This window comes from Oxyura jamaicensis, chromosome Z (genome assembly GCF_011077185.1).
Source record: "Oxyura jamaicensis isolate SHBP4307 breed ruddy duck chromosome Z, BPBGC_Ojam_1.0, whole genome shotgun sequence".
NCBI lineage: Eukaryota > Metazoa > Chordata > Aves > Anseriformes > Anatidae > Oxyura > Oxyura jamaicensis.
The window spans coordinates 56969665-56994535 of NC_048926.1; the positions used below are offsets into that span (position 1 = coordinate 56969665).

At 36.4% G+C, this 24871-nt stretch overlaps 1 protein-coding gene and 1 long non-coding RNA gene across 4 annotated transcripts in view; one reads left to right on the top strand and one right to left on the bottom strand.

Annotated features, from left to right (window-relative positions):
• The first annotated feature begins 4604 nt into the window (after positions 1 to 4604).
• Positions 4605 to 24295, top strand: LOC118156614. The gene is made up of 4 exons (XR_004746338.1): positions 4605 to 4615; positions 13743 to 13746; positions 16986 to 16995; positions 24114 to 24295. It is a non-coding gene; the product is annotated as an uncharacterized LOC118156614 (long non-coding RNA).
• The window catches only part of SLCO4C1 (solute carrier organic anion transporter family member 4C1), a 32608-nt gene continuing 23064 nt past the window's right edge, over positions 15328 to 24871 (bottom strand). For all 3 annotated transcript variants that reach the window (XM_035310783.1, XM_035310782.1, XM_035310781.1), the window contains exons 9-13: positions 21676 to 21829; positions 19678 to 19865; positions 18559 to 18623; positions 17279 to 17416; positions 15328 to 16166 (exon numbers count right to left, since the gene is read on the bottom strand). In XM_035310783.1, the coding sequence (XP_035166674.1) occupies positions 16042 to 16166; positions 17279 to 17416; positions 18559 to 18623; positions 19678 to 19865; positions 21676 to 21829 (670 nt within the window). In that variant the 3' untranslated portion in view covers positions 15328 to 16041. The remainder of the gene's footprint in view (positions 16167 to 17278; positions 17417 to 18558; positions 18624 to 19677; positions 19866 to 21675; positions 21830 to 24871) is intronic.

The following is a 24871-nucleotide window of genomic DNA, read 5'->3' on the forward strand; positions in this document are numbered from 1 at the left end:
AGAAGAAAAAAGCTATGCATATAAATGATAAACTGGCTCATCTAGCTTTTTCTGAGCATCACACCAGCTACAGATTTGTACTTGTCACCTAACAGCCTATTATTGTCACCCCAGCAATCATTTTAATGGGATACAACTCTGAAAATAGAAAGGTATACTACCCTCTAAACCCTACCCTGTTTGTAGCCTGTCACTAGCAGATTTATTTGCACTTTTAGCATACAATTCTAGCATTCAAAATCACATTTTTCAAGAGCTTTAATTTAAGAGAATATGTTTTCTATCTGTTGTCCCAAGACCTCTTATAGGCTAATTAGGATCCTGGCATTCTGAAAGTTTTAATAGTTCCTCTACAAGTAAATCCTACATTATGTAAAAATATTTTAGAAAAATAATAATAAAAAAAATAAAAACAAAAATAGCATAGAAGTTGTAATTGTCAGATTTCCATACTGACAGGCCCCTGAAAAATTCAGCCTCACAGCTTCCACTGCTAGTGCAGCAACCCAAACCCTCCAAATGCTGGTGAAGCATGTGGCACTGGTGTGTGATGCCTTCCACAGCTTGTAAAGAGCCATTCGGGCCCCATATCTACACTATGCCCAACAGAGGCTCACCTCCACACTGGGTCTGTAGGCACAGGTACTGCATGGAGGAGGCATCTGTCCTGCTTTTCGGTGCTGAGTGATTGAACCTTTATGATAACTTTTTATCAAGGTCAAGGAAGAAGAGAGCAGAAAACATTTCTACCATTCTGATACTGACACTATATGTTTCAGATTTTAGTCCATTTTAGTTTGGGAAAAAAAAAAAATAGCTTGTGAGAAGCTTTACAGGGCTAGGATACTCCATGAAAAATAGCAGGCAAATTTAAATCCAAGATTCTGAGGCTAATGCTCTAGAAGGGAAAAGGTGTTTTGCACAAGCACATAATTGTTTCAGGAAAAAAAAAAAAAAAAAAAAAAAAAAAAAGGCTCTGCAATAGGGTTGAATTGGAAGTGATGAAAAAATCATCATCATCATCACTTTCCCTCTGCAGAGAGAAAAGTAAGATTTAATGGTTACTAGTGTATTGCTCTGCATCAGATGCTGACAGTTACAATTTTACTTTCATCTTAATTTTCTGCTACCAATATGCTGATTTCAGCAAGTGAAGTTGCTGCTTGAAGAAGTAAACTCCCATTAGGATCATAACTTTGAAAGACCAGCAACTGCTTATAAATTGTATTGTTTGGTTATGTAGCCACTACAGTGTAGTTAATAATTTAGAAACATTTGGGGGAGGGAGGGAAGGATTCCCCAGTGCCCAATTTTATCTCAATTACTCTTACTCTCCTAATATCCTTTTTGAAAATAAATTACTCACCCAAAAAGAATGAGACATTGGTCCCTGTGAGAACAACAAATAAACACTTTAAATACCAGATAGAAGAATCAAAGGCTGTGTTTTTTAATGAAAATTAAAGTTTAGGATCCTCTGAGGATGTCTACTTTGAAGAATGCTGTTCACATAAAGTTACCTGAAGCAGCATAAAAGCTGAAACATTGGATAAATTAACCCATGCACATCTTCTACCTTGGGTATTTAAAATGAAGCTCAGGTACCTCTAAACTTTACTGCAATTGGACATATAGATGTTCAATTTAGGTATCTCATTAAATGGCCTGATTTTTCAAACTGCTGAGGACACAGGACTTGCAGCATAGCTTCCCCTGGGCATTCTGAAGGATCTCAACAATGAAACACTTGACTCTTTCTAACAAGGCTTACATTAAAACGTATAATATACTGGCCTGCTAAATAATATTCTCTTTCCAGCTGCAAGTGATGTTATGCAATATGCTGAAACAACATTACTGTTCAGGCAAATACTAATAAACCTGATCAGCATAACTTTTCAATGTGTTGTCATCATTTTATTTCTTCACATCAAAAAAGTAATGAATGCTATCTATTTCTAATTCCATGCTGAATGTGTTGGATATTGTCACTGTGCAAATCAAATTTAAAAATTGAAATGAAAAGAAAATATTTTGTCTGCCATAAACAATGTGAAGAAGTTACAAGATAAAATTAGAAACTATCACTTTCTGTTTTTTTAATTGAAATATGATAGTGAAGGACAGTGAGATATATAATGAATGCATCAATCCATGCAAACTGCTACTGGGTTCACAGAAATACCAATCAAAGTAACCCTGATTTTTTTCAAAGAACGCAGTCTTAAAATGAGACATGATAGCCTGTTCACTGTGGGTGTAAAAAGATTTTGGACTTTTTACACAGAACATATAGTGACAGTATTGAGCCCAATAGGTAAGCTGTATGATTTCAGAAACACAGTATTTGTAGAGATATAATATACATGTGTATATATATAGTGTATGTATAAATATATACACCCCAAACTATACAATCCAACAAATGGAAGAATTCAACTATATCACCACTGTCAATCTAGTTTAGTTTATTATTCTCCAGAAAGAGGCAAACTTCATCATTGTGCTCATACCAGCTTTAGTACAACTGTTTATATACACATGGAGTATCAGGTTGAATTGCACCTATTTCAGGATCAAATATCACCAGAAGACAATGAACAAAACACAAAGTTCTGCCAAACACTGAAACTGAAGAATAAGTTCCAAAAAGCACATTAATATGCATCTATATATAAAAAAGATACTGCACAGTATATCTACTCTACTGATTGTACATTTTTTTCCAGATTTATACCTGTACTTCTTTCTGAGACTTCTGAAATTGACTTCATGGTATAATAATTTTCATTAACAAACAGCATATAATAATGTATTTCTGCTGAGTAGGAAACACTACTGTTACAAATCTAGTTGAATATAAAAACACCTAACTAAAATATGTGTAGGTTTATTACCTGTGTATTCAATTGTATCATCTTAGGAATGTACCTCCTGGTCTGTTTGCATTCTGGTTTTGAACAAAATCTATCTTCATGGCCTCTAGGTACTCTAAGTAATACTGTGCTAAAACTTACCTATAAACTTCTGACTTGCCATTATTTATATATCCTTTTTATGCCAGACCATTGCCACAAGCATCCCTTACTTTTAACTCTTAGGACAGATGTTCTACCATATCAACTTCTATCCAGCCCACACCGATTTTCATCACTTTTTATTAAAAACAAACTGTTGATTTGTAGCTTCAGGGACTCAGAATAATATATCAAATCATCCCATTACATGATAAATTTTCTTGCCCAGCAGTTTTATAACCATAAATATTTCAAGCAGTGATCACAGCACATGCTCGTTATTATTTCTGAGCTTTACAGAAATTTTAGGCAGAATTCCCCATGCTGTTTGAAGTAATTTTATATTTCTTAACTAAAAGCAAGAAGGACAAAAACAGATTTTATTTCTCAAGTAAAGTACGAAGTCTTCAGTAGCAGCTATCTTACCTGCTGCAAACACTATTGCACTAAAGAGAGAGAGAGAGAGAATGAGAGAAAGAGGGAGAAAAAAAGAAAGACTGAAGAGGGGCGAGAGACAATGAGAGAAAGAAAGGGGAAGTAAGGAGGGAAGAAGGGAGGCAGGCAGGAAGGCAGGAAGGCAGGAGGGCAGGCAGGCAGGAAGGAAGGCAGGATGGAAAGAAGGGGAAAACCAACCACACAACTGTGAGTAGTAAAGAATACAAAGGAATGCAAAGTTCAATCAAGTTAGTAAATAGAACAATATTTAATATTATTGTGCATTCCACACATCTGTTAATGGGAAATGCAGCCGTTATAGAAATTCATCTAAAACAGCCTGATTCTGAATTGATTTACAAAAACCTTAAAGTTACTTTAAATCTAGTACATCTTTAGCACAACACGTACAAATTTAAAGGGAAAAAAAAATCAAAATGATTACCATCTACTAATGATTGACTAAATTCTTGCCCATCAGTCTTCTGTTACTTTATTGTTGAATTCTGAAGTTTTTTACACGATTGATTTATACATGTAATCTCAATGGTTTGTTGTTGTTGTTGTTTTGTTTGTTTAATTATTATTTTATTCTTCACTTTGCATGCTTTGAAGTGAACCAAAATAACAGGATGATACATAACACAGGAAAACTTCTATTGCATTAGCCAATATCCCTCTAGTCAGTTTGAGAACTGTTCACTGGCAGCTGTGGAAAGTATTTTAAAGTTTGCATGGGAGACCAAATAACAATATTCAAAAAGCTCCTGACTATTTTCTTAGACTGACTGGAATAGGACATTAAATCCTCTTTCATGCCTTAATCCTTGACTCTTTCTATTATGCAGGAGGAAAACTTCATTAGAAGATTAATTTTTAAACTTAGCAAAGCTGAGGCACTTGGTAGTTTTTTCACCTTCATAGCCTCAAATTTCTGAAAAAAAAATAAGAAAAGGTAAGCAGAATACCTATTTAATCATTCATGGGCTGTAGCTTCAGTATACAAAAACTTCCAGTTTATTAGCACAAGAGGCAAGATAGTTTTTTCACGATATAGCAGTAAAATAAATAAATAAATAAATAAATAATCCACCTCCAAAAGGTTCAGAAGCAGACTTCTCATAGTATTTCAAGTATTCAGAAAAACAGAAATGGCTCGAAAGGTCATAATAAATCCTACTGACAGATGCAGGAAGATCCATAAATTGCTCATTTTCCACACCAGCATTGTTTTCAATTTCATCTCTTCCAGTAGTTCTTGCTAAAAGACTCATTTACACAGGAACTGAATTAATAACATCTAATTGTTTTTCCATTTTTTTTTTTTTTTTAATAGCTTTGTCTCTTTCCTTTGGGCTTCATGATTTAAATGAGAGCATATGTTTGTCTAAAGGCTTGAACATGATGAGAAAACTGTTTCATGATAGATGCCACTGTCTCAGAAGCTCACAGAATTATTTTTATCCTTTTCCTTACAAACATTTATGCATCTGCTCTCTTTGAAATCTACAAATACTTCTAGGGAGCTGCACACACAATTGAAGTTAAGGATTTCCACACATATTAATAGGATCACAATGCCAGTAAAAATCTTTTCCACCTATTCCACAGAACAGGGTGTGTGGGAGACAGTTCAACAGTGGTCAAAAATGGCAAAAATGGTGCCTCCGTGAAGTTAAAGACTTGTCTGAATTAAAATGAATTTGAAATTTGTCTAATCTTGAAGATTTTTAAACATAATAACAGTTGCCCAATTACTCCCCGTTTTGGCCACTGCAAGTTTAAACTAGAAAACTTCATTCTGCCCTCCAGAGTGTTCTTAAATTGTCTTTTTCAGGAAAAATAAATAAATAAATAAATAAATAAATAAATAAATAAATCAGAGTAAGACGAGAAGACAAGTAGAGAGGTCACACAAGAAAGTAAATAAAAATGGTATGAATTTGAAAGGAAAGTAAAGGGTCTTAGAAGAGAACAGTAAAAATATTAAAAACAAGCTGATGTTGTGGTGGGCTTGTCATACACCTGCAGCACCACTCCCAGCACTGCCCCACTGGGCATCTATGAGCAGCAACCACTCCTTCAGATGTATATGCAATTGTCTGGTTGACTTCTAGCTTTTAGAAAAGATAGATGGCTGAGTTGCAACTCTCTTTAGTGGATGGCAGCCAGCTATCAATTCTGATGATGTCTGGTGAACTTTTCTGTAAGTTTCATATATTTGTGTCTTCCGTTTCTGTTAAATTTGGTACAGATTCATTCACATCCACAAAAATTCACAAGCAAGACATGGAGGAAATCTTAAAGAAGAAGGGATCTGACAGAATAGGTCAACGTTGTCTTGTTTTCTTAGCAGATCAATCTTAGAAGAATTCTTATTGCAGTATTGTTTTGTTTTGTTTTGTTTTGTTATTGCAGTATTGTTTTGTTTTGTTTTGTTTTGTTTTAATGATAGGAAAACCAAAGAAAAGAGGCATGCTCATGAGAAAGTCATGAAAAAGCAAACCCAGCTAACTGAAAAGAAAATATTGGCACATTACCTGGTAAGCAAAATCCACAAAAATTAGATTAGCATATGTACATGAAAAACACAGCCTTAGAGCTTTTACAGCATCAGAAAGTTAAACTTAATTTCATATACTGCATCTTGTTTCTTCTACCTATCCTACCATATATCATAATGTGACCACAGTATCAGGCTGTTTTTTTTCTGCAGTTTGTTTCCTGGAGGCTATGCCCCTATGCGATCAACTACTGTATGTCCTTGTGCTCCTTTAAGTACAAACTACTGATTTACAAAGCATTTCAAACGGAGGTTGCTCACTTTGACGAGAACAAAATATAACAAGAATGTAATATTCTTCATCTCCTGTATGAATTTCCTTCCATGTGTCTCATTTTCAGCCCTCATTACTTTTGTCTCATTTCATATCTCCAATTATAGCTGTTTTTGTGTGTTTATTTGCCAATAAAATGCTGGAACTGCTTCAGTTCACTTATTGTAGGTAATTACCTTGGTGTTTTGGAGCCTTCATTATCTCTAGCCTGACAGTTTGCCATTCAAAGGATTGACAACAGATGCCTGAGAAACACAAAGTACAAAGGTGGAGATGTGGATTTGCATTAATTGGTGGTCTTTTCCCAATTTACAAAGCCAATGCCTACACCCAGCTGATTAAAACAAGGATTGAAACATCTTTAGAAGGTCATTAGGCAGGAGAAAAACCTCATGAAAAGCACTTTTCTCTGCCCAGTATGCATTTCTGTCATTGCTCAATCATATCTTGCTAGGTTTATAGGTTATCAAATACTTTCAATGTAGTTACACCAACTTCTGCCAAGTACAACAAATACTAAACTATTGTCATGCAATTTGTCTAAACACCTTGATTCTCATTAAGTAAATAGCAAAACCTTCACTTTTCTTCAGACTAACTGCTGCTGCTTTATGGTTCTGTTTTTATTTCCAAACAAGTTAAATTTCTCATCATTTTGATCCTTCAAATAAAATATAATAGTGAAATGGGGGTGGGGCGGGGGTGAAAACATGCCTCCAGTTAGCCTAGCCACTCTTAGAAATTCTTGAATAATTCTGAGGGAATAACTATCTCCATGATCAGCCTGGATTTTATTTTCCTGGTTTATATTTCACCTCTGCTCAAGGTGAGGTTTCAAGTCATGCTAAGAACACACATGTTCAATATGAATGCTTAAAGATTAATAATAATCAGAAAAGGTTTGCACTCATATTATAGATTTGAAATGCATACACTGCATAGAGCTGAAGGAAGCTCTAATTTGTAAGACTTCTCTGTAAAGCAGCAGACTCACTCTTTCTGGGTATATATGCTATGGGAGATGTACACATATAATGTAGTTTGGCTTTTTTCATCTTTACTACTGAGATACAAGATTCATTCCCTCTCTTTATTTTTGTAAAGCTTCTCCAAACTAAAACTGATCCTTGTTGCCTGAGGATATTTTGTCTTTGGGGAAAAAGATATAAAAGCATCCATATAAAAATAGAGTTGCATAGTGCTGCACAAATGTGTCAGGAAAAAAAAAAAAAAATCATAAAAAAGCATATTCATATAGTTACCACAACAAGAAATCCACACAAGAAATCACACAGACAAAAGACAGCAGCCATGCTTCCATTCGCAGAATATTTCTGCAAAAGCTGCATATTTTCTTCTCTGCACTCCAAAAATTACTTTTGTTAACAGAAACAGAGCCATCTACTGGCAAAATAAACGAATAAATAAAAAAAAAAAAAAAAAAAAAAAAAAAGGAGGGGGAGTTAAAAAAAAATTGTTTTCCTTCTATAACAAAATATTACAGAAGTATTTCACATACATTCATCCCAAACTGAAATACGACTCAATCCACAACCCTTTTGAAGACTTTCATAGCTGAAAGATATATTTTCAGTAATTTTTCAGTAAAATTCAGTAAGTTTCTTAAATATATTTACTCCTGATCTAATTTTAACATGTTTAGACCAGGAGGCAGTGCAATGCTAGTTCTTAACACCTTGGTAATGGTCAGCAACTAAACATCAGATATGTAAAAACATCTTGCAAGCTGCACCATTCCTAAACTTCCTATCTTTTAGTCCATGACTTAGGGAGAAACACTAGGGTGTACTCTGCTTACATCTTGCCCACTCCAGGTCATCTTGTTTAAGTACATATAGTCATGTGCAAAGAGACATTGCAAGCAAGGTGAGTATACAAATGAATTTATACATTCAGTTTTAAGTAATGCTAACTATGATAGTCACATGCAAAATAATTTTTTCCCCTTTCTCGGTGTTCTTGAAGCTGTGAGGAATGTTCTCTTGCCACTGCAATGAACTTCAGTGTTAAGCTATACACACACTCTGTAGAAGTACTCAAATACAAAGAATTAACTTAGTTTAACAGAGTTCCAGCTTCAGCTCTCCAAATACATCCTGAGGTTCTCTTATCATTGCCCTTCCTCTGTAGAACAGAGTCTTGATTTTCAGATAAAAGGAAACATAAGAGCTAAGTTTGGATCAGAGGTTTAGCCTCAAGCTACTGTCACTCCCTGGTAAATCTCATGGGGAGAAAAAAAAAAAAAAAAAAAAAAAAAAAAGCAACAGTCTAATTTTAAAGGTGAGACAACCTTTAGCTGACTAAATAGCAGTATTGGCAGTCCCAGTGTTGTTGTTTTTTTTTTTTTTTCAGTTTACTCAACCATACAGCATATCACAAAATTTCACTTTCTTCTATGATGCTTCACAGAATGGATCAGTAGGACATGCTGTAAACCTGACCTTTTGACTTAGCCAAAATAGAGAATTAATATATCTAATTTTCTAGAGGTTTGAATGCTCTTGATTTCTCATCTCTTGAGCAGAAAAGCTGTTGATACTGAGGAAAGGGGGGGGAGGGGGGAGGTTGTGTTTTGGGGGGTTGCAAAACACCCCCTGATGAGCAGGATCACCTAGAGCACACTGCACAGGATGGTAGCCAGGCGGATTTTGAATATCTCCAGAGAAGGAGACTTCACAGACTCTGTGGGCAACCTAGTCCAGTGCTCTGTCACCCTCACAGTAAAGCAGTGCCCCCTCATATTCTGATGGAACATCCCGTGCTTCAGTTTGTACCCACTGCCTCTTGTCCTGTCACTGGGCACAACTGAAAAGAGACCAGCTCCATCCTTTCAGCATTCTCCCATCAGATATTTATACACATTGATGAGGTCTCCCCTCAGTCATCTGTTTTCTGGGCTAAACAGGCCCAGCTCTCTCAGCCTGTCCTCATACAACAGGTGCTCCAGCCCTCTAATCATATTAGTAGCACTCCTCTGGACTCGCTCCAGTAGTTCCGTGTCTCTCTTGTACTGGGGAGCCCAGAACTGGACACAGTATTCCAGGTGTGGCCTCACCAGGGTTGAGTAGTTCATCATCATTTCCAAGTAAAAATGAAGGAAGAAAGCCTTAAATAAGCATTTGCAGTTGGAAGTATCTATCACTAGGGTTATTTCATTGTAGCCTTAGTATGCTCAGGGAAAGAACAAGATTTGCAGATAGAAATTGTTTTAAGAAGATCAGTTCACACACCTGGAACATTAAAATTTGTTTTCAGGAACAAAGGGTCTTTTCTCAAGGGAGAAACAGCAAAACATGACCCTATCCTGCAAAACATCATGTCTCTAAATTGGAGAGACATGGATTTGACAGATGGACCACTCAGTGAACAAGCAATTGTTTGGATGATCGCACAAACAGAGAGCTGCAGTCACTGGCATGATGTCCAAGTTGAGATCAGTGATAAGTGCGGTTCCTCAGGGATCAGTATTGAGATCAGTGCTGTTTAACATCTTTATCAGTGACATGGCAGTGGGATCGAGTGCACCCTCAGCACATTGGGCAATGACACCAAGCTGTGTAGTGAGGTTGACGCTCTGAAGGGAAGGGATGCCATCCAGAGGGACCTGGACAGCCTTGAGGCACATGTGAATCTCATGAATTTCAACAAGGTCACATGCAAGTCACGTGGGCTGGGTAAGCCCAAGAAAAAATACAGGCTGTGCAGAGAATGGATTGAGAGCAACCCTAAGGAGAAAGACCTGGGGGTGTTGGTTGACGAGAAGCTCAACATGAACCAGCAATGTGTGCTGGCAGCCCAGAAAGCCAACCATATCCTGGGCTACATCAAAAGAAGCTTGGCCAGAAGGGGGATAGCGGTGATTCCCCCCCTCTGCTCTGCTCTCATGAGACACCACGTGGAGTACTGTGTTCAGCTCTGGGGACCCCAGCACAAGAATTATGCTTAAGAATTGTGATAAGCGAGACAGATATTTACATAAAAGTATTGTCTAGCTAAATTTTTCCATTTGCTGAAGAGAATTTGAATGGCTGAGTATACATGTGTTTATGACAAATAAATAAATAAATAAATAAAGTGTCCCAACATTGCCCTTAAATCTGCCATAATAAGGGTATCACTTAACGTTAAGAAATCATTTGTTAAGAAATATTCATCTCACTTTTTTCAGTTACAAAGAACATTTCTGTTGTTAATAGCAAAGAAGATGTAATCCTGAAAGATCCAAATATTCTCCTGAATTCAGAGGTAGGTTGTCAACTAGGAAAATGCACATTTGAAGTCAATACTCAAAAATTGTACTGTTTTTTCATTCGTGGTATTCTGCAAGTACTTGTTTTACCTGTTGGTGGAGCTCTATCCTGCAAACCATGCAAGTAGAATATTGAAATCTAAAAAGAAACAAAACGCTTTGAAATTTACTATTACTTTAGAAGTTTAGATATCATAAAGTTACAGCAAAACAAAAACTAGCTAATGTGAGTAAACAAGCTATACTTCAAAAACATTTTAGAAGTTTAAAAAAAAAAAAAAAAAAAAAAACCAACCCAGAAAACAACAAAAATTTCCCAAGCAGAGGCTCCAGTAGGACTCTGGAGACCTTATTTGAGCTGGAAATGCAAGGCAATATACTCAGTTAGAAGCTTCCTTCTGCCTCAGAGATTAACTAAAACATTTGTTCATCTACAGTGTTGGACAGCCTTTATTTGCACTAGGACTTTTTCTTTTTTTAAATAGTCATGCTAGTTAGAAAATGCAACATTCAAAAACTTTTAAATCATCTTTATTTTGGATAATACTTGAGATTGTTCCAAGCACATTAAACGTGAGTTCACAGAGTATATATAAATCACAGAAGACTGTTAATTGCTGTTTGAAATGTTTTGTTTGTCAGGAGTACAGTATTAGCATGAATGGAAATATTATCACCTAGCAAGACACACACATAGTGTTAGATTATGAACATAGTTTAATTTTGATGTACAAGATGATATATACATATTGTGAAATTTGTTCATTTGATTCGTGTCAGTGTGGAACAATGCTAGGGCCACATGATGAACTATAACCTTCTATTTAAGAAAAACAGAGTGATTAGTGTACATAGTTCTTGTATCATGCAAAGGAATGATCCAGCAATTTGTGTAAATAGAGAGTTTGAAGGGTGAATATTGAGAGTCAAGTCTGGGAGATAAGAGGACCAAGGAGTTTTTTAGGAAAATGCTGACTTCTGCATGGGACTCAGTCCAAGCCTCTGATACCTGGCAAAGAGATCCACCAAATAAGGAGAAAGGGGGAGTTAAAGGATGACCGAAGGACAAAGCCTGGGAGGAAGACTATGAGCCTTCAGCACGAGTGACCCCCAGAGAGATCACCAGAGACTGATACGCATACATCTGGAGAGGGTTTGGATTCTGGAAACTAATTATAATAACCAATCATATGCTAGAAAAAAAAAAAAAAAAAAAAAAAAACCACTGTTCAATAACTAATAGGTCTTCCCTTGCCAGAATCCATACGTTAAAGAGCTAACACATCATACAGAATGGGGAACAAAGGCCACAATAACTATTTCAGAGAATCACTGAAACAAGTAAGTTGCAAGGGGCCTCATGAGATCTTCTAGTTCAACTGCCCTGACTAAGGAAGGTCACCTAACATAGGTTATCCAGGATCATCTCAAATTGCATTCTAATTACCACCATGAATGGGACTCCACAACATCTGAGCACTCTGTTCTAGTGTTTCACTGCCCTTGTAGTAAAAAAAAATAAAGCTGCTCCTGCGTGGGCTTCTTTCCACAGGCTGCAACTCCGGCCCGGGGCCTGCTCCTGCAGGGGCTCTCCATGGGCCGCAGCCTCCTCCAGGCCACATCCACCTGCTCTAGCGGGGGCTCCTCCATCGGCTGCAGCGTGGAGATCTGCTCCATGTGGGACCCATGGGCTGCAGGGGGACAGCCTGCTCCAGCAGGGACCTCTCCACAGGCCGCAGGGGAACTGCTGCTGCATGCCTGGAGCACCTCCTGCTGCACTGACCTTGGGCTCTGCAGGGCTGCTTCTCACTTCTATCTCTCAGCTGCTGTTGTTCAAGTATTTTTTTGTTTTTGTTTTTTCCCTTTCTTAAATCTGCTCTCACAGAAGCCCAAACAACATCACTTATTGGCTCAGCTCTGGGCAGTGGTGGGTCCCTTTGGAGTGTGGTGGTTTTACCGTGCTAGGCAGCTGAACACCACAACCGCTCTCTCACTCCCACTCCTCAGATGAGGAGGGGAAGAAGTAAAGGAAAGAACAACTCACGGATTGAGATAAGGATAATTTAATTAAAGAGAAATATATATATATATATTATTAAGGAAATATTATTAATTAAACAATTCAACTAAAGGGAAAAAAGGAAAGAGGAAGAGGGAGGGGGAAAGGGAATAACTAAACAAAACAAGTAAAGGCTATGTGAAAGTGCAGAGGAAAGAAATTACTCTCTGCTTCCCACAAATGAGCGATGCTTGACCACGTCCTTGAAGCAGGGCCTCAACACACATAGCCAGTGTTCAGGAGGAGGACAGATGTTTTCACAATGAGAGCCCACCCCTCCCCTCTTCTTCCTTTTTACACCTTTTATTGCTGAGTGTGACATCATATGGTATGGAATATCCCTTTGGTTGGTTTAGGTCAGCTGCCCTGCTGATGTTTCTTTCTCACTTTTTTGCCCACCCCCTAGGAGGGTTACAGAGAGTCCTGATGCTGTGCCAGCACTTCTCAGCAGCAGACACAACAGCGGTGTGATACCACTGCTGTTCTAGCTACAAGTGCAGAGCGCAGCATTGTATGGGCTGCTGCAGGGAAAGTTAACATCCCAGCCAGACCCAGTACATGGAGCCAGCTGAAAATGGCTTTTATTTAACATGGAGCAGCTGCTGGATTATTCTCAGAGAGGCCACCCCTGTAGTCCCCTGCTACCACAATCTTGGCACACAATCCCTCTACAGTTCCAAAGAAACTTCATGTGTTTGTGACCATTGCTTCTTGTCCAGTCAGCTGGGCACTACTGAGATGAGTTCAGCTCCTTTCATTTCATACTCTGTGATCAGACAGATATTTATACATGTTGGTAAGATCCCCCTGAGCATTCTTTTCTCCATGCCAAAAGCATCCCTAGCTCTCTCAGCCTGTCTATATGAAAGATGCTACAGGTCTTTAGCCATCTTTGTAGCCATGCAGCACACTTGCTCCAGCAATTTTGCTACTTTCCTGGGCTGAAGAACCCAAACCTAGACAGTGCTGCATCCTCACCAGTGCTGAGTAGATTTTAAAATGCTAGCAGTGCTCTGCCTAATGTAGCCTATGACCTTGTTGGCTTTTTTTTTTTTTTCCTGGAAGTGCACACTGCTGCCTCTTCATCACCTTGCCTACCACAGGACCAAGGGCCTTCACTGCAGAGCTGTTTTCCAGGTGGTTGCCCTGTGTTGTACACTCACACATTGTAGCGTTCCTCCCTCGGTGCAGAACTTTGCCTTTCCCTTCATTTAACTTCATGAGGTTTCTGTGTACTCATTTCTCCAGCTTGTCATGATCCCTCTGGATGGCCCATTATACTTTTGTAGTCTTTTGTAGTATCTGTGATTTGGCTGAGAGTACGCTCTAATCGCATTATCTGGGACAGTTTTTCAATCCACCACTCCATCTAAATATCAAAAGACAGACCTTGTCAGTTGATCTGTGACATTTACCTCTATTTAGTAAAACCTTTAACACACCATCTACCACTCTGTCTATTTATTTGGAGAGAGAATTGAATATTTTTGTGATACAAGGTAAATGAGTAAATCTACCTAGTTCTATATATTTTGTCTCCCTTCCATCTATTGTGCTGGTCTTCCTAACCAGCCCATGTTATCTTCAGGAAGTCAGAAGTTAAATTCTAAGTTGCAACAGCCTTTAACCTTAACTGTAACTTTACACCACAGCAATACTTCCTTCCTTATCCACCCAAATAACCATCCCAATAGCAACTAAGAGTGTTAACAACTTCCTCAGAAGAGGAAGGTCCTGCTGCTCTGCCCAATAAGTTTTGTAATACACCCAACCATGATAACCATTAGAAACTGTAAACTATGATCTCACATCTGAAGTCAGACCAAGAGAAGAAAGTTTGCCAGTTTAGCTACCCTACTACACATCTTTACTACTATTAACTACTATTAAGTAATTTCCTATACCTCACACAAAGAAACTCAGAGCTGGAAAGCAAATTCAAAATTTTAGGCGATATTCACAAACTTTGAAGATCACTAGTTCTTTCAATGGAAGCCAACCACCTCACTGTAAGTCCATTCATAAGGAAGCTATGTTATCAGGAGTTTTTCCAACTAGAGAAAGCCTAAGTTCAATTGTCTTCTACCACTTTTCTCCTCTGTCTTAAAAAGATGAAGTATTGTGCTTTAAGGTTATATAGTCATCTTCTGCTCAAACCACCTCTCCCTCTTCCCCCTTGAACAACTCTACCTGAATAGCTCTGCAGGATTCTCGAGCTGTCAATTACATCTGCCTAGTTTAAGAACTACGTTTGGAGACTCAGATAAAACCTGACTCATTTACAAAACTTTGTTGTAGTACTTGTTTGAAGTTTTGGTAGAGTCAATAAGTAGAGTTCATGTAAACACAGAAGATGGGTACACATCACTACATAAAACTGGCATGCACGACCAGTGCATGAGATAGTTGGTTTACATTAACTAAAGAAAGTACACAGAACATCATGCTTATTAAAAGCACCCAGTCAATATTGAATGATATTTCAGTAGAAGGCAATGTAGTTTAATAAGCAGTAAGAGTGGCTAAGTCACATCTGTCATGCTAAACAGAAACAGCTGTAATGGTATGCAGTACACAAGTCAAAAGGATAACTAAAGCTATGTTTTCCTGCTTCTGATGCTGCTATACTTATTGCTCTTTTCCAGCTTTGTTTCTTTGACTCCTAGGTTTCTCAAGTCACTCATAGAAATGACACAGCATACACAGAAGTTTAAGAAAATAGGTTTTATTTTCAAAGTTTATAGAAAAATATTGACATTCCCTAAAGAAAGAAGCTTGATAGCATCTTTCTGTGTATATTTCAAATAGAAACTAAGGCACTTAAGTTAACAAACTGTGCTGTCACAAATGCAGCTACCTATAACTATTTACAGTTTTCTACAAATACTAAAGAGTGAATTAATGCCATTAGGATAACATGTAAAAATATTTAAAACATGTCCATACTTGCACGCTCCCAAGTGTATCTACAGTCAAAATCCATATCTGAAGTATTAGCCCAGGCAATGTGCACATAAAAATAATCCCCATTTTAAACATTGACAGTTCCCTTTAATATATCAAGTTCCACATTTTCTCCCAGTAAAGCTCCTCCCTTCGGTATTACTATATAAGAAGGGAAAATGTGACTCAGTCAGTCCAGTTCAGCTCATTTTTGCCATTTTTTGATTGGAATATTTTAACTTGTTTACCTTCAACATTCAAAATTAGATTAGAAATGTAATGGCTTTTTTGGATATACAGAATGGAATACTAAATATCACATTCAGCAAATTAAAGAACACTATACACATTCACAAATAGTTTAAAGTTCAAGAATTAAATATCTTTTATATTTGATGTTGTTGAAGAACTTTGGTATAAGTGTCTTAACAGTGCTTGCTCTTATTGGCTTCTTTTGAAACTCCCTGATTTGCTCACAATTTATGTGTGTATAGCAGCCACCATTTCTGAATCCTTTTGTGACAGAGCTGGACTTGCTTGTGGAGGCTTATACAAAAATACTGCCATGATCACAAAGATGATTGTGACGATTTTGCAAGCAGCACCTGAATACAAAGAATAGAAGACTCCTTCAATATTGAGACAAAAGCATTTCAGCTATTCATAAAGTTCCATACATTGAATTATACTGTAAGATTTTAATTGGATTTTTAATTGATACTATGAATTTCAGTGTTTTAGATGAGCAAAGGGCAGGTATAGTCAGTATTTCAACTGACTTTAGACCTCTCATCTGCCTGTTGGTTCTTGCTTGCAGCAGCTGCTATTGCCATTACTTCAGTTCTGTATTTCTTCACCCCATTCTAGCCTAAAGTGCAAGTCTTCCTTATTTCTTGCTTCACTACTGTCCTTTGTTGCATCAGTATTCTATTTGCCATGAACTAGAACTGCCCATGTACAACAGGCCTGATAAGTATTCTTCCTCAGCTATCTTAAGTTATTCAATTTACCCACCAGTAGTGCTGACTGGTGTTTTGACCAAATATGGGCAGGATTATATTCTATCACTGAAATATGCCTGAAAGATATTGAAACCTGAAGTTGAGACTTAATTTTTCAGTTTAAAGATTAGATGCTAGCAGTTCAGTTTATGAACTTTAAGTACCACATTTATGAGAAGATATGACAACTGCATTTATCATAAATGTAAGCTTAGCTTGCCTTCCCTCCCCCAGACATACATACACTTGAAAGGAGCAGTTTGTTAGACAAGTTGAGGAAAAAAATGTCTACTGTTCAGAGATTTTCATGTTTTTAATTGAATAAAAAGAAATGAAATATGAAAACAGTTCCTCTTACACCTTAAGCTGTCAGCAGGCCAAAATAGTTAAGACCAAAATGCGTACTAAGCCATTAAAATTCAGTAAATAAAGTGTGGCAATAAAAAAAAAAGACGTGAAAAATAAAACAATTTTGTATTCTGGTTAATTTTTTGTATAGGCTTTTAAGAACCAGATAGTGGAGTCTTGCTCCTTCCCCCAATATTTTGCTTTTTCTGTTTAGGAAAAACAAAGGTTTTTGTTACTGCCGATGCTGATTTCTTTAAAGACCACTGCTAAGACAACAAAAGTTGAATGTTGTTTTAAAATAACTCCTTCTAGGAGTCAAGGTCAGCATATTACTGTGTACATGTATTTAATATAAAGAAGTCACTTACTTATGCCCATCAGCAGATATGCCATTCTTTCGTTGTCATACACCCAACAGGCTCCTTTAGTTTTACATTCATCGATATCCCACAGAGAACAACTGTTATCTATTGCAACACCAAACAAAATTGGTCCAGGGATAGTACCTAAAAAAAAGCATGGCAACATGTTAAAATGTTTGAAGTGTTTGGGACAGTCTTACCTGATCTTAATACATACTGTGAAATGTCAAGCTGGTGGGGAAGATAAGGTGGGAGAGCCACACACTAAAAGTGAGCCCCATGACTTCTGCTATGTAATTAATACAAGAATTTTAGCTAACATCTCTTCAACTGATCTCAGTGAATAAGTAGGATTCACAGAATTTGTTATATATACAGCTTCAGCTTTACCAAGCAAGTTTTTTCAAAGACTTGAGCTTTTCATATTTTTTCAGTTTTCACTGGAAAAATGTGATTAAAATTAGGGGATAAAACAGGTAATTATTGAAGTAGGATTTTAACTGAAGGAAAAAGAAAGTCCCTTGGTGTAACACACACTAACCTGTTCCAAATGCAGAGGAACAAAATATTGTTATGTTAATGTGTTCGATTGTATATTGTTTTCTCATTACTCTGATGTAGTCAAGCTTCTAGGAAAAATTTCATGTAGAATGACTATCATTTAATATTATTCCTGCTTAGAATTCACTACATGTGTGACTTGTCACAACAATGCTTTATAAATCACAAGTGGTTTGCATCTGGTTATAGCCAGTTTTACTATAAACATCCAAGGCACATCACTGCATGTCTACCTAACCTGCTGCAGGCCTAAGCTGTTCAAGGAAACATGCAGCTATGTCATCACAACAAGTCCTCTATCTAGGGTCCCTGTATGATCCATTAAGTCTATAACATAAGTATCTTATAGGTAGTAATGCTGTTAGTTGCTGCCTTCTTTAACTACAGTCACTGCAGGGAGTTAAAGTTCTTAGTAAAAATTCCATCAGCCTTTAGAGTGTGCTTCCTTTTGAAGAAAGTGACAGAAAGTGACAGAAAGTGCCTTTTGCTAAAATAATGACATGTAGTGACATTTTGTTCTTGCATATAATAACAAGAAAGGCTAAAATGGACATGCATACATATTTAAAACAAATTTGAGTTCTGATAGCATTTGCCTAACAAGTAGATTTTCTAAGCCAACAAGAGGCTGCTACACACCCCTCTGAAAGCTTAATACATCACATTGAAGTCTAGAAAAAATGTCAGGAGATTGAGAAACAGGAGTTTCAACAAGAAAGTCATACCCAGTAGTCGTAGAAATACTGACTGTACTCCAAGAGCAAATGAACGCTGTTTATCTGGCACACATCTGTAAACAAGATGCAATTTAACACAGAAAATTTTTAACTGTTCCATTTCTCAGCTATATTGCTCAGCAAATATGTTTTAGCGTAATATATTCTTTTTAGAGGTTTTAGAAATCCTGTGTGCAGAACAAATAACTAAAGGACTTTAAAAGCATTCATTGGTCAAATAATCTCTTATATATAAATATAAAAGCAATTCCTATAAAAGGTTAAAGGAACTGAAATTAAACTAGTTTAACAAAACAATCTAAGTAAAAATCTAGCTTACTAGCAGCACCCTGATACACTGTTGAACATCTCTACAGAACAAAGGATTTAAGGCCAGTGCCAGAATGATAATCCTGAGCTACTGTGCCTGAAGAAGAAACACATAGGGACTAGGCTACATCACAACACCCTTATAACCTTTACACAGGCCAGAAGTGATTATAAGGTTGGGTGTCTATCTTACAGAAGTCAATATCACTTCTAACATAATGAGGAGAATTTACCTCCTACCTATTTCTTTCAGATATTTCCTTAGCAGCAAACATTTTATCCTGATAATGTCTTAAAGATACTACACAAAGATTAACACAACCTGATCTACCTCTTTTATACAACTAAGTTACTGCAGCATTTTGTTTACTCATACTGTAGCACGTATATTGTACTTGATCTAGTACTTGATCTAATATGAGCAGTTAGCACCAGCCACTGCTAGGATTCCCGTACCCATAAAGGCAAACACAGGTAGGAGAATGAGCAGTCATGCATAGTGTGGGTGTTTATTTCTAGAACTTGAATACTGTCACTAACATCTAGATTTACATTTCAATGTGCACAGAATAAGTTTGCTGTAGAGATAGAATATGCTATAGTCATTTAACTCACATTTAGCTATTTAAATTATTTCAACATTTAAAGTGCTTTACAGTCCTCTCATCACAAAATACTACAATAGGAAGTCCCCTTGCACATTGGTTTGAATCTGTACTCAAAAACTAAATGAATTAAAATATTTCAGAGTTTTCACTAAAATGTTTTTGGGCTCAGAGGAAAAAAAAAAAAGCTTACCTGAGAATGGCCACAGTTGTTGGAGTAACAGCCATAAATGTAAAAACAACAGCAAAAAAGAAGAAGATCAGAAATAAAGGTAGAACTGTGCATCGTGTTGGACATTTCCCAGGTATAGCTTCATAGAGAATGTCTTCTGAACCATTTTCTCTTTTTGGCTTCCCAATACAGGAACAGTTGTAGTAAGCCTATAAATAATTTGTAAAACAAAATTTAGCTCTACGAACAAAGAGTGACAGTAATATTGTAGATGTTCAATATGTCTGCATGCCACTAAATACAAGGAAACTAAACTTACTTTACAGTATGGGAAACAGTATACTTCCTCATAATGACATAACAGGGAACCCTCATTTTTAAAACTGGTTCAGCACAGCTTGACTGTTCCAGCTCACCTGAGCAGCAACTATGTCTGTTTTTTGATACAGAAAGACAGTGACTGCCTATTTTTGTGTAACAAGTTTTGAGACAAAAACATAAAAGATATAAAACTAAAGGAGATCCTACAGTTAGAGCCAGTCATATGCAATACTTGACATTATGAAAGACCAGCAAAATAAAACTTGAAAAGCTAGCTTTCACACTCAAATCCTATTATCCATCAGTGAAGGTAATCAGCACCAAATGTTGTTTATAGTTAGGAAGGGGAAAGCTTCAGAGTCTTCAAAACTGGTTTTATTTTTTACATGTAATTGTAAAAATATATGATTTTCAAACAAAACTCCTCACAAATATTATAAACACCATGTATAGTGTCACTGGTTGTCCCTTTCTTTCCCCAAGTGAAATAAACGTTTCATTTGCAATGTTTCACTTCTAAACGAAGTATTGACAAAAGCTGCAGTTCCCTTACAACAAACCATCTCTAACATGGTTCTCAGAAAGTGTTTTTTCCAGTACTGAAGTTAGCTAGTGTTAACTGTTACCTTATCTATTAAACCAAGCTGCTGATTATTTCTGTAAGATTTAAAATTACTCCAAGCATCTTTAACTACAAAAAAAAGTTACACTAAAACAGCACTCACTCTTTAGATTCAAGTCTATTTATGCCACTATTTCCTCAAGCCTCATTCTTCAGGCTTAGTAAAAATTATCCAGTTACAGCAGGAGAACAAACTAAAAATTGCAACAGTCCACATTCTTCAGAGAGTTGTTAGAAAGTCTCAGGTCATCTGTCTCTATAGTCTTGGTTATAAACAAGTTGGCTTTAACAGCAGGCTGTACTTGACAGGAAGAGAGAAGATCTCTACTCAAAAACTTCAGTGGAAAAGAACAGAAGTAATGAATTGCTTTTCTAAGGATGTGAACAAATGGGATAGTTTCAGGTTCTTCATTTCAATCCACTCAATTTTTTTTTTGAAAACAAACAAGTAGAATTTAAAGTATTCAGTCATTCACCAGAAAGTAGTCACTCACCATCATCCTTTTCTTGCCTACATTTTAAAGACTTAGCTGCCTACCACCCTTCTCAAGAATTTCTTGTGCTGGTAGAGACAAGTGCAAAAGACTCAATTCTGGAAAGTCTGGATAATTACCACCACTTTCATGGCTTTGGCTTACCGCATTCATGGCATACCACCAGAGCAAACTGACATTCAAGGTTTGCAGACATACAGAAACAGATTGCTATGCATACAATAAACATTATATTATGCTTAGAGATCTAGGTAAGTACTGCAGCTTCATGTCAAGGCAGTTGCTGATTTTTATTTTTCTGTCTGCCAGCTTTATTCAAAGTAAATTCAGGTCTGATGTATTTTCAGAGTAGAAAGTTTAGTAGAAACGACACTGCACAAGTGAGAAGCATATAAACATTCATCCTACTGACAAATACTTGCTTCCAATCCACATCAATTTTTCCTGTAGTAATTACCACTTAGTTTCAGAAATAAAGTGATTTACAGGCATAGTAAGGGAAGAATGCTTTCCAAATTTAATACATTTTGTATGAAAAAAAAAAAAAAAGACCAGGTCAGCTACCTGCATAAAATAAAATACCTTTTTCATGTTGGTAAGAAGAGATGATGCACATCCTGCATAACATGGGGAAAAGTACTGGACTTTATCTCTGCCACAGACTGGGTAGTACATAGAACGCAAGCATTTGCAGTTAGCATTACAAGGTGCTGTTAAGTTATGTAGCATGCCAGTTCTGGAAGGTAAATAGGCTTTTTAATAAAAAAGTAAAACCAGCAGATATGTAAATAAGCAATACAGTGTTTAGAGGATAATAAATTTCAAAATATTTAGTTCAGATTATGCAAATAACTGTTCAAAAACAAACCAGTATTCCTAGTAGCTACAACTCTAGGGGAAATTCCTATTTATTCTGCACATAACTATTTTGTGCTATCATTACTTCCATAGATTTTCTCCAAAATACATTCACAAAACAGATTAAAACTTCATGTCTTAACTGAGTTCTTCTCCTGTCTCTGCTCTCCCACATACATATTAAACTGAATAAATTGAGTTGTAAGGTCTTAAGAAAAATGCAGCAAGATTAAACCCAGTATTTGGTGACATTTATTCTATTAATCATATTCCAAGTTTTTTGTTGTTTTGGATTCAAGTCAAATGCAAACTCATTGCATTTCTACAGTTTTTAACCCTGTTGTGCAGGCATCTACATTATTCCAGAACCCAGAGGATTGCACACAGCAAATGCAGGATGCCATGACGTAAGTTCTTAGCCTTAAACATCTTCCCTAGCTATTTAGGGAATAACTGAATAAGAATAGAGTTAAATTTATCTCTTGCTTATTACAACCATTCTTGATTTAGGCATTTTGCTTCCAGTACAACCATACTATGGCCTATGTTTGCAGTAGTCCCATTATATTGTCAATATATTGTTAATATAAAGTCAACTTGATGTGTAGGAAGACATTATGTCTTAAGGCATAATTGGAGAAAATAAAAACACTTGGATTTTCTAATAGTGGTGCACATAAGCACAGAAGCTTCATGGGTTAAGAGTTCTGTCAGCTGAAAACAGGATTCTGAGAGTCAGCTGAAATACTGTCCTGTAATCTGAAAGTTTCAGATTCATTACCTCAAAGTTAAAATCCTTCAAGAGAATTTAACATAGTCATAAAAACTAAGAACATAAATATTTTTTTCCAGGAATTAAGCTGATTAGTTACATTGCATTCAAACTGCATATGGAGTATTAGGGACATCATATCTACTTATATCTACATATCTTATCTACATATCTACATATCTTACATATCTACATATCATATCTACTTATATCTACATATCTTACAAGTGCAGAGCGCAGCACTGTATGGGCTGCTGCAAGGAAAGTTAACATCCCAGCCAGACCCAGTACAGTATTTAGTTTTGTAACAGTACAGTTGAGCCCTACCATGTCACACTAGCTCATTCTTCAGATAAGGAAGAATCAAGAGTTTGCTCTGGTTTAAAGCACCCCAGTGCACCCTAAGCAAATTCACAGGTAATGTACTAATCACTAGTTTATTCATACAGTGCCTTATTAGTATAGGACATTTGTCAAGCCTAGAAATATTTTATCAATTGAATGACAACATACGAACTCTGTCCACATGTGCAGATGTCTCACTTTGCTGACCTAAAAAAGGAACTGAAACTTGAAGTACTCTCAGGGAAAAAATAGAATACAGAAGAAATAGTTTCATGTACATAGGTTCTTATGAAATGGAAATTCTTGTTCTATCATTTTTTTTCCTGAAGAAACACAGCACTATAAAGGATGTAGAAGTCTCTAAAAGCTCTACAGGTTGTGTGTTCTGTAATAGAAAACAAAACAAGGAGTCCCATAGATGTGTGGGAATTAAAAATAATCATAAATTTCTGTTCCTTCAAGTTTAAGGAAATACTAGATAAACAAGTGTGGCAAAAATACTTCCTTGAAGCGCATACTAGATTATATCATACATGTTCATTCTGCTTACAGTCTAATTTAATGGTACAACTTATCACAGTTAACATGGAGGGCTATTAAAAACAATATTTTGTTCTTTAACATTGGAGCTCAGAAGCAATCCTGTATTCATGTGCTTCTGCTATCAAACATACAAATGCTCCTACATGAATACCACCAAGCTATTTTTCAATTGAAATGGAATTTTTGCTATAAAGGATTTCTTCAATGTCTCCACAACAGTTCATCTACATCAATTGCCAAGTCAGCTCTCAGAACACCCTCAAAATTTATTCTTTCAGAATCATTTGTTCAGTAGTATATGCTATCTAGTATAAGTTATTTATATGTAAGCTATTGTAAAAGTCAAACACTAGGCTATTGTCCCACAAGCTTTTAATTTTTTTTTAATTACCACTACATATTTCAGCTGCTTATTCCTTCACAGAAAGGAAGTTCAGAAGTAGCGCTATATTAATACTACTCATTCTGATGGAGGTCTTATCTCAGAACTAAAATCCAACAGGTAACAGTGAATTAAATAAAACTGAAGAGTTATTGATAATGGTTACTGAGTTGATAGTTATTTCAGGATTGGTTAACACTAAGCTGTTATAAAAGGTCTACAGCAACACAGTTGCATAACCTTAGCAGTTATGTAGCTGCAAAACTTTAAATTAACTGCATTTAACTTAGGATGAAAATCAGTTCAGCCGTACTTTTTACTAGTTGATCTTTAACGTTTGACATACAATATGATTATGTATTATTCACAATATATGTGTTAGTCACAACACTAATAATTTCACATACTATTCCCTGTACAACCTCTTCAATGATCAGCAATATATCAATTATTTTGCTAAATATGTAACTATAAAAGCTTTCCACAAGTTTACATCCTAGTCTTCACAGATCTGAAGTGTCTACAGCAACCTTCCTGCTAGCATTTTTTCATACCCTAAAGCAATGTAATGTTTTAAGTGTCTGTGTATTCAAGTGCCTGTGTTGACATTTGTTGTAGCAAGTTGTAAGGATATAATTGAAATTAGTAATAACTTAGTCTTTCAAGTTTTTTTTCCCTTCCTGTGCAGTTTGTTTTATTCAACCTGCCATCTAGATGAAGTATAAAGGAATGGTTAAGGTATTATGGCACTAAATTTCTACTCTGTCCTCAAAGTTTTACCTGACTTTCCTCAGACCAATCCTTTTAATACCTTAAAGTCTGCTGAAACAAGGGATACACTTCTAAGATACTTTTGCCATATATTCATACAGCAGGTT